This window comes from Mustela putorius, unplaced genomic scaffold (assembly GCF_011764305.1).
Source record: "Mustela putorius furo isolate JIRA1106 unplaced genomic scaffold, ASM1176430v1.1 tig00000592_pilon_pilon_pilon, whole genome shotgun sequence".
Lineage (NCBI taxonomy): Eukaryota > Metazoa > Chordata > Mammalia > Carnivora > Mustelidae > Mustela > Mustela putorius.
The window spans coordinates 8347121-8362313 of NW_025421426.1; the positions used below are offsets into that span (position 1 = coordinate 8347121).

The 15193-nt window shown below is 52.0% G+C and overlaps 2 protein-coding genes across 4 annotated transcripts in view; both read left to right on the forward strand.

Moving 5' to 3' along the window:
* The window catches only part of SLC13A3 (solute carrier family 13 member 3), a 69218-nt gene extending 66296 nt beyond the window's left edge, over positions 1-2922 (forward strand). For all 3 annotated transcript variants that reach the window (XM_004746279.3, XM_004746281.3, XM_004746282.3), the window contains exon 13: positions 1171-2922. In XM_004746279.3, the coding sequence (XP_004746336.1) occupies positions 1171-1347 (177 nt within the window). In that variant the 3' untranslated portion in view covers positions 1348-2922. The remainder of the gene's footprint in view (positions 1-1170) is intronic.
* LOC101672775 (osteoclast stimulatory transmembrane protein) lies at positions 2617-15193 on the forward strand. The gene is given in 4 exon segments (XM_045082216.1): positions 2617-2656; positions 11918-12987; positions 14305-14865; positions 14867-15193. Coding segments are annotated over 4 exon segments (1782 nt in total). The 3' UTR covers positions 14978-15193.

A 15193-nucleotide genomic window follows, 5' to 3' on the forward strand; every position in this document is an offset into this window, starting at 1 on the left:
CACTGATGCCCTTTCCGTGAGCCATCTGTGCAATATGGAGATAACCGTTCTCCTAAATCAACTTGGGTTTGTTTTTTTTTTTTAAGATTTTTATTTATTTATTTGACAGAGAGCACAAGTAGGGGGAGCAGTGGGCAGAGGGAGAGGGAGAAGCAGGCTCCTTGCTGAGCAGGGAGCCCGATGTGGGGCTCAGTCTCAGGACCCTGGAATCATGACCTGAGCCAAAGGCAGACACTTAACCGACTGAGCCACCCAGGTGCCCCTTAAAAACACTTAAAAACACTTTAAGTAAGACTATTTTAAGAGAAGAGTTTCTGACACACCTGGATATGGAAAACTGGTACTGTACACCATAGAAGGTAAGTCTAAAAATAAAGGCAAAGACAAAAAAGCAAAATAATTACATTCACCCTGAAAACGATTGCCTGGATGCCTTGCTTGCTCAAGAGGGCAATTGGCAAGGAAGAGAGAAGCGTTAAGGGCAGGATAGCACCTAAGGGAGCCTTTCTCTGGAAGGAATAGATTTTAAAGAGGGAGACTAAAAAGAGAGTGAATGACTCCCTCACCGCACAGTTCACAGTTGAGCAATACTAAGGTCGAATGACCGAAAAACCACAGATTTTCAGCGCCGGGTTGGAATGAATGGCAAAAGAGGTTAGCTCGGGGGGAAAAGCAAGCGGGCAGACTTGTTCTAGCTACTTAAAAAGGTCAAAATGTCCTTGAGACAAGTTCTTCCCAACAAAGAAGTATAGCCTTCAGTAGACGTGGAAGGTGGATAGGTGTGAGCATGTATGAGTGTGTGTGTGTGTGTGTGTGTGTGTGTGTGTTGTGTGTGAGTGTGTATGTGTGTTAGTGATCAAACCAGATTATTTTCAAGCTGCGTGATGTGGATTAGCCAACTTCTCTGAGCCCCATGTTCCTCTTCTGTAAAGCGGAAGTAGTAATGATCCCCCTTCAAGGGTGTCATAGGGATGGCCCCTGAGGGGCGGGCTAGGGTAGCGTCAAGGTGGTAGGGTCTTGGGCACCCAGCAGCCTGGATCCCTGTCCTGGCACCATCACTTCCCGGCTGGGAGATCTTGAGTGAATACGTTCCTGACTCTGAGCGTGGGTTTTCCCACCTGTACAATGGGCTCTGAGCTGATCCCTCTCTTCATCGGGGCTCTGTTTCAGGTACGGACAGGCCTCCTGATGAACCTCATGGGTGTCCTGCTGCTCAGCTTGGCCATGAATACTTGGGCACAGACCATCTTCCAGCTGGGCGTCTTCCCAGACTGGGCCGACATCCACTCAGCCAACATCACAGCACTGCCATCCGCCTTGGCCAACGACACATTTCGGACCCTTTGAGTCCCCCTTCAGGACGCTCTTCGAGCTGGGCCCTCTCAGAAGGCTTCTGCCATCACCTGCTGCTAGGACTCTACAAGGACGATCTTGGGCAGTTCTTTTCTGTGATCCAGTATGCAGCAAGCAAGGGTGACCTCCAGTGGTCCACTTGGGCCCACAGGCTCATTATCTAGGACACGGTCTCCTTCTCTTTCATGGAGGTCAGGGCCCAGACATCTCCCAGATCCGCTGCCAGAGAAATAAGCTCCTTTATCTCTGAGCTGTTATATGGCTAGAATGCAAGAGCGCCCTATCCCAGCAACAGGAAGCAAATCTGGAATATGGCATTTGTCTTAAACTGTTGGAATGGAGGGGGGCATTGATTCCTATGGGCACTGCTAACATCCCCCACGGCCTACCTTAGGTTACCCTCCGGAGAGGTCATCTTGCCTTTAAAGGTCACCTTCCTCGGAGAGGAAGGCTTTTGGGGGCGCAGTGTTCCAGGTGTTCACAGCCGTGGTGTGTCCTGCTCAGTTGGTGCCCATTCTGTGCCCGTTGTTTGAACGTGACCCCTGCCAGTACACCACTTTCAATCCTTGGAGACAGGGGAGGGACAGATGACCTCTTGAGGACAGGGAGGCTGCGCCAACCCCCCTCGCTGCGCTTCTGGGGGCCCCGGCACACCAGGGGCATTCTAGAAACCCCCAGCTGACATCTCTACCCAAGCTTTTTAGGATTTTTCTGTCTGAATCAGTTTCACTGTAATTCTGGGGTCAGGCCAAGCCCCGGCCCTACTGTCCTTCCAGAGAGGACTCTCCTACGTGTGGCCCACGGGGGCCTTTGTCGCTGCCCTTTGTCACTGCCCGCTACTCCTGATTCCAGCAGCTGGTCTTTCCTTTCTTATCCATCCCCAGAGGGGTAAAGGTGTTTAATTAGCAAAGGCCACGTTTTTCAGGAATGACAAAAAAAAAAAAAAAAAAAAAAAAGATACACTGGGGCCTCATCAAAGGCCAGGGTAAAATTTCTCAGGCAGGCAATATATCCTACCCTCTTCTGCAGAGAAGGTCAACCGAGATTCTCCTGAGCCAGGGGCTGGCGGGGGCTTTTCTAGATGATTTGATCCCTCCTCGTTTCCAACAGAAGCGCGTGGGTATCCCCAGTGAACGGCACAGTATCAGGCCCAGTGGGTGCTCAAGAAGTGAAGGGATTGGCCCAGCGCTAGCCTGGCACCAGACAGGTGCCCATGGGGCTTCTGGAAGCCTCGTGTCTCCCTTCCTACACATCTGAGGGACCATGATCCCCAAGCAGCAGCCAGAGACTCAGTACGGCACGAGTGAGTCATGGATGTTTCCCTGGGAGCAGCGGGGAGGAGAGAGGAGAGGCCCCCACGTTGGAGGATGGGCTCTACCTCTTCCCATGTGAGTACTTTAGTAATCAAGTCACAGTCGCAGCCCAGAGGGCTTGGGAGATGCACTCCTGGAGAACAGGGGACGGGAGAAGTCCATTTACAGAGAAACCCGTGGGACCTGTACCCAGATGAATCATGATTTCAAATACTTCTGATTGAAAATGTAATAAAATAAAGAGTGTTAATCAACACTGGGCCTATAGATTATTTGCTTTCTAGGCATAAGAGAGCTTTAGGGCCCCAAATTCCTGAGTTGGGGGTTCCATGGAATTGACCTCCCTGACTTTATTTCTTTACTGCTCTCCCCTCTCCACTCCAGCCATGTGCTTAAACCACCTTGCCTCAGGGCCTTTGCACATGCTGTTTCCTCTACCAAGAACACTTCGCTTGCAATTATGTGCTCATTTCCTCACTTTATTCAGGTCTGTGCTCAAATGTCATGTCCCCAGAGGCTCTTCCCTGACCATCTGGTGTAGAATCTTGCCCTCACTTCTCTCCATCTCCTTACTCTGCTCTATTTTTCTTCTAAGTGTTTAGCCAGGCCCCTAGATTATGTATTCTATTCTTTATTAACTTACGCTCCCTCTGGAATACCAGCTTGTCAGAATACAAACTTTATTTTGTTGAGTGCCATAACTCTGATACCTATAATGGTTTCTGGCCCATACCAGGTGGTCAGGAAATATTCGATAAATGAGTCTATACCAGAATTTATAAGAAAGCAATCTTGCCCTCTGATCCAGAGTCTGTCCTATTCATTTCTTTGCTCACTCCTTATTCATTCAACGATATTTATTTAAAACCTGACTGTGTGCTCATTCACTGTCCCCGTCCACATGGAACTTACGTGCTAGCTGAGGAAACAGGCAGCGGGCAGGTAAATGAAATGACTCTGGGTCATGATATGGGTTAAGAAAAAGATGAAACTGGACAATGTGACAAACTGACTCAGAAGCCACTTCAACCAGGGTGGTCAGGGAGGACTTCTCTGAGGAGGTGGCATTAGACTGAGACCAGAAGGAGTCAGTCACGTGCTCATGATGGCTTGGGAGGAAGGTAGGTGGCAGGGGTGGCATTTCATTGGAAATATACATGACATTCTGGTCTGGAATACAAGAGGTCAGAAAGAACAAACACAAAGCAAAACACCTGTTTGAGTTCCTGTGGCTATACAGAACACAGCAACTTATTGGCCTGTTTCTGCATTTTAAAACTTTTTTTTTGAGAGAGAGACTTTGAGCAGGGGATGGGATACAGAGGGAGAGGGAGAGGAGGGAGAGAGGCTCTTTAGCAGGCTCCATGCCCAGCTCAGAGCCCGATGGGGCTCGATCTCACGACCCTGAGATCATGACCTGACCTGAAATTGCGAGTCAGATGCCTTACCCACTGAGCCACCCCAGCGCGCCATGTTTCTGCATTTAGACAGAGCTCTGCAGGGATGGTTTTTTTCTCTGCTCTATGTGGTGTGGCCAGGGCCACTCAGCTGGGAGTTTCGCTGGAGCTTAAATGTCACAATGACCATGGAGCCTCCAGACCAGACCATGGAGCCTGTCAGCCCAGACCTCTGAGCCTGACAGTGGGCTTCTCAGAAGGCAAAAAACAGAAGCTACATGATTCCTGAAGGTCTGGGCTTGGGAGTTTAAGAATTCAACCCTGTCACACTCTATTGATCAAAGCAAGTCAAAAGTTGGCCTGGTCCAAGGGGAGGGAACTAGGTTCCACTCCTTCGTGAGGAGAGTAGCATCCGCATACAGAGAGGGGAGAAGGCTTGGCCATTGTCTTTGGAAGACTCCTACCGTGACACCTGCAAGCAGGGTGAGGGTGAGATATGGCTGTGCCATTTTGAAGCAGGGTGTTGAGATGGCCAGAGCTCAGTAAAAAGATGCTTGAACCCACCTGTAATCAGACAGATGCAAGTTCCACCAAGATGCCACAACACGCTAATCCGACCAATGGAAACTAAGCAAGGGGACAAGAAGTGATGGTGGAATGGGAGGAGACTATAACCCCCTACCATCAGCCTGGCAAGTGACACGGCAGTAATTCGGGGAACTTGCTACCTGCATTCCCTGTGGCCCCACTTTTCCTACTTCTGGGTTCATATCCCAGCAAAATTGTCCCATGGTCCCCACAGAGGTTATGTAGGAGGATATTCGGGCCTCTGCTGTTGGCAGTACCTAGGAGCTGGAGGCCACCTAGGTGACCTTCATGGCAGGGGGTGGGGTGATGGTGTTGAAGTGAAACATGGGGCAGCGCACTGTGGGAAACAGCAACCCGCAGAAGTAACGAACAACAGGTATGTGGAAGGTTTGGATACACAGGTACGTATTCTGGTGCATAGATCAGGAAATTACAGAGTCAAGTGGGCAGCAGGATGGAAGCACTGATGATAGATGAAAATCAAGGTGAATAAAAGCCACTGAAAGAGGAGTTCTGTGAGCCACTTTGGACTCCTGGCTCTACCCATAACAGACCTTAGCAGGTCCTTTAGGTTTTGGACTTTAGAGAGATAAGAAGAGTGCACAGTCAGGGTCTCAGAAGGCAATAGTAAGCACACAGACTAGTCAATCTGAGGATCTCTTAGTAATGGGTCTAGGTCCAAGGTGCAGGCAGAGGGCAAGGGAAACCATGAGGGAAACCATGTGGGAAACCATGCAAGTCCTCGGTGGTGGGAAGGAGGAGAACCTCCCAGCTGAGACTCTGAGGGACAGAAGCCCACATGGGGCTGGCACCTTTACTCCTGGGGCACAGACAGCCCTTGATGACTCGAAAGAGGGAAATTGCCCTGTGCCTTTCTCTACACCCTCCCTCAGCCCTCCTGCTGGCACACTCCATGACCAAACCCAAACTTATCAGTAAGGGTTCTCCAGAGAAACAGAATGAGCAGGATGGAATATATACATATATATACCCAGGCAAGAGTCCAAAGGCAATCTTCTGGCAGAATTCCCTCTTGCTCAGGGGAAGTCAATCTTGTGTTCTATCTGCACCCTCAACTGATTGGATGAGGCCCACCACATAATGAGGCGACAATCTGATTCACTCAAACTCCATTAATCTAAATGAAACTTTCATTCAAAAACACCCTCACAGAAACGTCCAGAATAATGTTTGACCAAATAGCCATGTTGACACAGAAAACTAACCATCGCACCCACGGAAGCCAGAAGCAGGAGAGTCCTTTGAGGCTGCCCAGCCAGGTCTAATCCCAGGGCTCAGGGGAGAAGAAGAGTCGAGACTGGGTCTAGAGGGGCAAAGTGAGGAAACATGGCAGGGAAGGTTTAGACCCAACTGGAGTTTGTAACCTAGTGGTCCCCAGGTCAGCATCCAGCACACAGTCAGGATTTTGGGGTCACCTTTCATGAGTTTTAAACTATTAATTGGGGGTGCCTGGATGGGTCAGTGGTTAAAGCCCTGCCTTCGGCTCAGGTCATGATCCCAGGGTCCTGGGATTGAGCCTCACATCGGGCTCTCTGCTCAGCAGGGAGCCTGCCTCTTCCTCCTCTCTCTCTCCCCCTGCCTCTCTGCCTACTTGTGATCTCTGTCAAATAAATAAAAATCTTTAATAAAAAAACTATTAATTTATTTCTAATATTTTTAAATTCAGAAAATTTCACATTAAAATCTCGATTTGTTGGGGTGCCTGGGTGGCCCAATGGGTTGAGCCTCTGCCTTCGGCTCAGGTCATGGTCTCAGGGTCCTGGGATGGAGTCCCGCATCAGGCTCTCTGCTCAGTGGGGAGCCTGCTTCCCCCTCTCTCTCTGCCTGCTTCTCTGCCTACTTGTGATCTCTCTCTCTGTCAAATAAATAAATAAAATCTTTTTTAAAAAATTAAAAAACACCAAAACCTTGATTTGTGCTTCTCTTGGAAAAGAAAAGTCTGGCAACAGGGGACCCTATCGTTACCTGGCAACAACTGTTTGTAGTTGAGTAGTGGTGGTGGGAAAACGCAAACTGGTAGGTGAACTCTCTTATTTGCCACAGTCTCCACCCCTCTTTAATGCCTTACGCTGACTCTATTCCGTTTTAAAAACACCAGATTTTTAAAACTGAGTACAAAAAAATGAAGGTACTATATCCCCTTAATAAATTTTATATTGATTATGTTTTGAGTGGATGTTTGGGATATATCAGGCTGAATAAAACTCTTAGTGAAAGTTGAAAAAAAATTTATAAAAATAAACTTCCTTTTTTATGCAGCTACTAGAAAACTTTTAATTATATAGCTCGTATTTAATATATATAGCTCGTATTCTGTGTCTACTGGGTAGCATTATCTTTTTGGCAAGATTTTAGCCACCTCTCCGTGTTCCCAGGCTGAGTGGAGGGTGGCAATATTCTGTGCCCACAGGCTGTAAAATTCAATGACTCCAACATTGGAGTCATTGGAGTCAAGCTGATCCTAGATCTGAAGGCTTACCACTTCCTCTTCCTAGGCTGTCTTATGGTTCTGAATCCTCCACCCAGAAATTCCCCTCAAAAAGCCGATGCTGTTTTGGATGATTCAGAAGACCCTTCCGGATGTGGTGGGATTTGAAGCCAGGCCAGCTTTGTGTAGGCAGAGGCAACTGCCTAAATGTGCTGAGAAAAGCCAAAAATATCTTCTGCCCTTTCCCTTCCTTGCCATCGAGCTCCCAAATCTTACACATTCACCAGAGGTTCAGGCCGGAGCTGCCAGGGGCTCCCTTAGGCAGAGCCGTCAGCCTGGAGGGGAGAAAGCAGAGCAGGGGTATTTATGTACTTACTGGGTGCTCTACCTAACTTATTTCACTGAATCCTCAAACAATCCTAAGAGGCAGGTATTAGTCTCTTCATGAGAGCAGAGCCCACACGAATTCAGAGAAGGACAGTGTCTCGTCCGAGGTCACACAGCATAGTAAGTGGCAAAGCTGGCATTCACGTACAGATGTACTACCCCCGGCCCAGAGCCCCCGAGGTTCAGAGGGGCAGCTAGCCCGCTCCCTAGCACCAGCCCTACCAAGGATTCCCGCAGAGACTAGAAGTTGGCAGTCCTCGTGCTGGCTTTGGCCCACAGACTTGTTCCGATTGGCCTGCTCAGAGGTCTTTTTTTTTTTTAAATGGGGGCTTTAAAAACTTGGCAAATTTTACATTAAAAAGGGAATGATTGGCATCCTTGGAAAAACTGGAAGGTCTGGTAATGTTGAACCTCTTTTCGAGGGGCTTCAACTCTCACCCGGAGCAGAGTAGAAGCTGTCCTTTTCGAGGGGGCCTACACATGGCACTTCATGCTGTTTCTGTCTGGTCTGCTCTGCTCCTTGCCTTAACTGGCTGGCCTCTGCAGGCGCCCAGGTTTCCTGCTCCCCATCTACTCTGGGTGCTCAGTTCTCTGCAGACTTGGTGTCTGACCTGGCTTCCTGGAGGGGTTTGGGATCTGGGAAAGGGATCAGGCCCTCTGAGGGTCACAGGTGTGTCTCATTGGATTGTGTGACTGTGAGAATGTCACTTCCCCTCTCTGGGCCGCAGAGTACCCTCCTTCAGGCCTGAGCAAGTGACCCAGGCAACATGTCCTTAAAAGGGAAAGGATGGGGAGTCTGGAACACCATCTAGGTGCCCTTCCTCGCTGAGCCATCCATCCTGCAGGGTGGAGGCCTGGGGGCACAGCAGAAGGCTCCCGGAGGAGGTAGCCTACTGGCAGTGAGAGAGCACAGAGATGCTGGGGTGGAGTGTCTGCTTCCAGATAGGGACGGGCTTTCCAACAGCCCAGAGGTGTACCTGCCAGGCGATGACTGCTGCAGAGCGCGCACGCAGGGACCTCACACTTATTAAGCGCCAGCTGTTTGCAGTGCCAGATGCATGGGAAGGTAACACGAGCCTTGTGAACCCTTCCCTCCACACCAGTAGAGCCCAGCGGCTGACCAGTCCACTCTGGGGTAAGACTGTTGGCTATAAATTATGTCTCTACTTAATTCTCTGGTTCTCAGTTTTCTGCACTGAAGAGTGGAAATAGCAATACCTACCACAAACGGTTGTTGGAAATAAGCATTCAGGGAATTCAAATAGAGCTGTTGAGAAGCATGTCTGATACTGGCCAAGTGTGCCATAAGTGTTAACTGTTATTATCATTCCTCTCTTTTAAAAGGAGGAAACTGATGGGGTCACCTCCTCAAGGTCACACAGGTAAGGAGGGACAGAGCTAATGACAGAAAGCCAGCTAGAGGGGGGACCAGAGCCACTATGCTTAAAAGAGCGGAGGTCCAATGATCTCCTGTGCGTTCCCACCGCTCAGAGTTGGGGATCAGGCTCCTCTTGGGGCACACAACTGTGGAAGCGGAGAGTAAGGGGAAGCCAAGCAGAGTTCTAGCCCTGACTCTACCACTAATAAGCAGGAGGGCTTTTCTGAGCCTCAGTTTCTTCCTCTATAAAATGGGAACATTCTCCCTTCCTGCTCTCAGGATCACAGATTAACTGCTTGGAAAAGGCTCTTTCCTCCCACACTTCCACCCACCCCTGCCTGCCGGAAGGCGATGAGGCACTTGCCCAACCCCTTGGGAGGTGGGCCCGGGGGGGGGGGCAGGGCAAAGCCACCAGGAGGGCTTAATTAAGGGCCAAAAAAGCAGAAGCAACAGGGTTTTCCCCAAGTTCTAGAGAATACAGTTTGCCTCACTTCCTCTCCACCTGCCAGCACTGCTCGAGCCTGCCTGCTCTGATCCAGATCCACGGCCATTCAGGAAACATGAGGGACCTGTGGGAGACAGCTGAGCACCTCGCCAGGACCGGGTAGGTCTGCAGACCCCGGACCCTGGGACCACAGGCAAGAAAGCGATCAGGGGTCAGGCACCATGGGTATGAGCCTAGCCTCAAACTCTGCCATTCCCCAGCTGTGTGACCTTGGATAAACACCATCTCTTTGAGCCTCAGTTTCCCCATCTGTGAATGAGAGTAGTAACAATGCCTACAAGATAGTTGAATTGAGGGACACCTGGGTGGCTCAGTCATTAAGCATCTGCCTTCAGCTCAGGTCACGATCCCAAGGTCTGGGGACCGAGCCCCACATCAGGCTCCCTGCTCTGCAGGGGAGGCCACTTCTCCCTCTCCCTCTGCCTGCCGCTCCCCCTGCTTGTGCTCTCTCTCTCTCTAACAAATACATAAAATCCTTAAAAAAAAAAAAAAAAGAATTGAATGAGAAAATGCACACACAGGGCTAGCCATCATGTTGGGTTCAGAGTAAGCACTCAGCCGATGGCAGCGGCTTTCCCTGTCATTCCCAACACCCCCCCCCCCAAGCCTTGGCCTCCGGTATGGCTTACAGATGGCTTCCCTTCCCCTATCCGTTGTATTCTTTGCTATTCTTTTAACGGCTACCGTGTCCCAAATACTCATTATACAATAGGTAAGAGGTTTCTGTCCTAAACAAAAATGCCCTCAGGGGCCAGAAAGGCCATAATTCATCATCTCTAACCACAAATGGGTCCTTGGTGCTGCCCAGCTCGGATGGCATTGCCCTGGTTCATTAACTCTCCCAACCTCCTGCACAACTATTCTCCAACCTCTCCTCCCTCTTCAAGGTTCTACTGCCTCCTCCAGCTCGCTCTCCATCTGCCGACCTCGCTTTCCTGTCGCCCTGAGCAAACAGAAGCCATCCTACCACAGCCTACAAGTATTGAGGGAGCTACATGCCGGACTCTCTTCCAGGCACTTAGGCTACATCAGCGAGCAAAAGAGACCACGTCCCTCCCCTTGAGGTATTGACGCTTTCATGACAGATAACCACTGACCTGCTCCTCATTCTGTCTCAGACACAGAGTGACCCACCGAGAGGCTTCTTCTATTCCCCCCTGTTACAGACAGGAGTTACATGTCTTACAGAAGTAAGAAAACTGAGGTACAGAGAGATTAAGCAACTTGACCAAGGTCGCACAGATGGTGAGTGGTGAAGCAGAGATTTGAACCCAGGCGGTCTGGAGGCCGTGCCTTCACTACGGTTCTGTCGTGCGTCAGAAGAACTGAGACGTAGGCACCCACACTTTGCCCGTCACACCCCTCCCCTTTTGCGCTGCCCATCTTCCCCGCTGCCACTGCCTGGAAGATCACTCCAGGGGGCCTCCCCTTCATCCGCGCCCCCTTCTTGATTGGCTTTCCCACCTGCAAATTTAGGGTCCCACCCGACCAGCGGCCATGGCACCCCGTCTGCACACCTTTACTGCAAACGTGACTTGGCTCGTTCATGTTTCACATTCTACTCCTTCCTATCTCTCCCAGTCCCCCACTAGTTAGGTTTTGGCCAGAGGTGCCACCAAGCTGCCCTTGGGACCTCCCCGTGGGTAAATCCAATAGTCATTGCTTGGTCCTCAGCTCGTTCACCTTCAGCAGCCTTTGACATACGTGGCCGCTCCCCTCTTGCTGGAACATTGTACTGGCCCGGCTTCCCCAGCCTCCCAGCCTGGGGCGAGGGCTCTGCCCTCCAGTGTCTCTCCTTCCTGCCAACACAGCGTCCCAAGGAGTCTCCTCCTGCCCCATGGCTTTAACCGTCATCTATAAATCAATGATTTTACATGTCATTCATTTCCCATCGACCTCCCACTTCCTCTCACTCCCGCAGCCAATCAGACTGCCCGTCATTGGCTCCTCCAACAGAATGTATCCAGAACCCAACCTCTTCTCACTAATTCCTCTGCCATCCCGCTTTCACGCAGGCTCTAGGAGGACAGGGATTCTCGTTCCCCATCGTTCCTGTGTCTCCAGTGGTGAGGATATAGTAGTTGTTTAATAAAGACAAGGACAACAGTGTAGAAAAGTTCCTGAGTGTTCAGCAGATCCACTCCCCACGCCTCCGAATCAGAGAGGAGACCCAGGTCCACAAAAAAGGAATGTCCAGGGTCACACAGGAAGCCAGCCAAGACTGTGCATTCATGGGAAATGGTGTCTCTATCTCCCAAATTTTGTCTCTTTCTTATTCTCCCTCATCTGTACTTCTCTCTCTCTCCACAATTCTTTCATTCTCTGGGGCGATATGGACACAGGCAGCCCGGACATCCATCCTCACATCCCCCGGAACTGGGCTCTTCCCTAATGAGCCCAGGGAGGCTGATCCTGGGGCAGCTTCTGACTAGCTCAGCTTGGGTCCTGTGGGTTTGGGGTGAGCTGCTGGGTCTGACCCACGGGGGAAGAGTGCCAACCACTGGGGCTCAAGCAGCCCATTAGCAAAGGAAGGGTTTTGAGGATCAGGGGCATTGAGCCAACATCCAACCCCTCATCCTCCTGAAAGTGCCCCCCCCCATCTCCTTGTGTGCAGGTGCAAGTCCTGGCACTTGCTGCTCTCCAAGGCCCTCCACCCCCTGCAGGCCGCCTGGGTCGCCTTCTCTCAGCCCGTCCCAACCAGCTGTGGCCACCTGCTGACCCAGCTCCTGCTGTGCAGTTCCCTGGCTGTCGCTGCCGCGGGTCTGACCCACCACTGGCTGGTGTCCTCGATGCTTTACCCTCCAGGACCCTCCGCCACAGTGGCCATCGTCTGGGGCCTCCTGGTCTTCCTAGTGCTGGGCCTGGTGCCCCCGGCTCGCTGCCTGTTTGCACTCAGCATCCCTACCCTGGGCACGGAGCAGGGCCGCCGCCTGCTCCTCTCCTGGAGCACAGCCACCCTGGGTGTCGCCGTGGTGCCCAACGTCTTAGCCAACATGGGCGCAGCGGGACAGGTGCTGAGATGCGTCACCGAGGGCTCCCTGGAGAGTCTGCTCAATACCACTCAGCAGCTTCACGCAGCGTCCAGGGCTCTGGGCCCTGTCAGGCACGCGGGCAGCCACGGCTTGACCCTGCAGGCCCAGGGCAACGGCTCCGTGTTCCGGCTTCATATGCTCAGGGTCACTCGGCAGGTGCTGGAGGACTTCTCCAGCCTGGAGTCCCTGGCCCGGGCAGCCGTGCTCGGAACCCAGCAGGTGGTCGCCGGGCTCTTTATGCTGGGCCTCCTGGTGGACTCGGGCTGGTATCTCCATCGCTACCTGACCAATCTGCGGTTTGACAACATCTACGTGACCCGGCAGCTGGCTTGGCAGCTGGCGGAGACCCAGGCCACGTACTTGGTGGCCTCCCCACCAACCTGGCTGCTCTGGGCCGCCCGGCCGAGGCTGTCCCAGGGGGAGCTGCTGAGTTGTCTCCTGAGGCTGGGGCTGCTCTCGCTGTTCCTGATGGTCACAGCTGTGATGGTGGCCACAGACCACGTGGCCTTTCTGCTGGCTCAGGCAGCCGTGGACTGGGCTCAGAAGCTGCCTGCCGTGCCCATCACGCTCACAGTCAAGTATGATGTAAGTGCAGTGCCAGTGCCCGTGCCAGGGGTAGAGTCATTTCCTTGTAGGAAGGGGCGGGGTGTGTTAATTGCTTGATTTGCAATTTAATATTATTTGCCTCCAAGCCCCAGTCCTTGGAGAAGCTAGGGGAACCCTGGGGCATTGGCAGACAGACTCATTTCGTTCCCAGTACTGCTCAGTGTAATGGGTCCCAATCTCACCCCTATGGCAGATGAGGACCCAGATACCCAATGGCTTGGAAAGAGTTTGACCCCCCAGGTCACTCTTTTCCTAAGTGGCAAGGTGTCCTAGCTTCATTTTCCCCACTTATATGAACTGGATGGACCCTCCTCAGCCTGCCACCCTATTGTGAGTCTTAACATGTGGTCCCCTGTGAAAGCACCCAGGAGAGGTCTAGTCACTTCACCACGCTGAACAACTCGCGGCTGAATGCATCAGAGGGGAGGAGGGCTTACAAAAGATCTAGATCAGGAGTTTGCCAACTGTGGCCCCTGCGCCAAACCCCGCCGGCTTCCTGGTTTCGTAAACTGAGTTTTCTTAGAACACAGCCGTGTCTTTTGTCTACATAGAGGCCTGTGGCTGTGTCAGAGAAGTTGACGGAAGCTGATAGGTGTATCAGGGACTGTATGATCTCTGAAGTGAAACGGATTCTTCAACTTTTAAGTTCGTTTCTTTTTTCTGATTTTAAAAGAAAATAAAATACTTCCATGAGCCCCCTTGAGCAGAGCCCGGTGGAGAAGCGGGTCTTGGCCAGAACCTAGGATCCAACCGAAAAGGTCTGGCTCCAAAGTCTGAATGGTCAACCTCTGACCTCCCTGCCTCCCCACACCTGCTACTGTACGCCCCGAGGGAAGAGCAGAGCCTAATTCTTAGAAGCAGGATATTGGGACCTGCCTTGGTTGGGACAGAACCCCTGGCCTGGCCACATCATTGTGTGACGTTAGGCTGCCCATCTTTTCAGTGAGGCATTCTGGGCTCAACCTCAGAGGAGCGTGCCTATTTGATGAGAAAGACATCTGAACTATTCGCTAAGGGCTTAGCAAAGAGAAAATACCCACAATACCCATTTGTTTTCTCTAAAGCGTTCTGTTCCGAACGTGATAATAAAAATAGCATTTGCACCGTGCTTTTTGCTTGCCAGAAAGTCTGCTTCAGGTTCCTGATGTCGCTTGCTGCTCATCAGTGCCCAGAAGGCCGGAGGCTGGGCTACTTCTGTGCCCGTTTTGCAGAGGGGGCAGGCGGCCACAGGGGGTGGGGGACAGGGAATGGCCACAGTGTCCGTCTGTTGACCTGGCCTTTTTCTCCTCTTTGAAGGCCAGATACACAGTCCTGGGTTTCGTCTTCTTCCTCTTCAACCAGCCACCTCCGGAGAGCCCCTACCTCTCCGCTCACAGCTCCTTCCAGTGGGAGCTCCGCTTCACCTCCCCGGGCTGCCCGCTGCTGCCCGCCCAGAGCCCCCACACTACTGCCTGCCTGACTGCCGGGGCCCTGCAGCTGGCGGCGGGAGCCACCGTCCTGCTGGAGACCTACGCCCGGCGCCTGCGGCACACGATCGCCGCCTCCTTCTTCTCCGCCCAGGAGGCAAGGAGGGTCCGCCACCTGCACACCCGGCTCCAGCGCAGATATGAGAGGCACGGAGGCCAGCGGCCGCCCCTGGGGCCTCCCTCCCACTCTCGGACCCCGGTCTACCAGCAAGAACCCAGCTTGGATAGACAGGCCGACCACACGCTGGCCACTGGAAGGAACCAAGAGCACGCGGCAGAGGGTTGAGAGTCTGGAAGCCGCACAGACCTTGGTCCTCCTGCTGCCTTCTGTGTGACCTCGGGTAGACGACTTCACCTCTCTGAGCGCCCGTTTCTACACCTGCATAGTGACTGACCTAATAACCACCCACGTGACCTACTTTCCATGTGCGGCTGTGGAAAGGAAGGAATGTAATACTGGGCACAGCAGGCTTGAAGAAGCAGTAAAGGCCTCTGCACAGTGAAGACCAGCAAGTGCAGAGACAGCCCGAGGTTCCTCCCTCCCCCCAGGAAGCTGGGGGTCAGCCTGCGCTCTCTTCTGCACACACTGCTTTCCCTAGTGTATGGAAACTCTACTTAGTGAATGTATCTAAATGCTCCTGGAACTTACTCATACATCCCCCAAATCCCCGTCTAAACTTTTCTTGATTTTATAAACGGAGTATTGATTAAATCCTAAA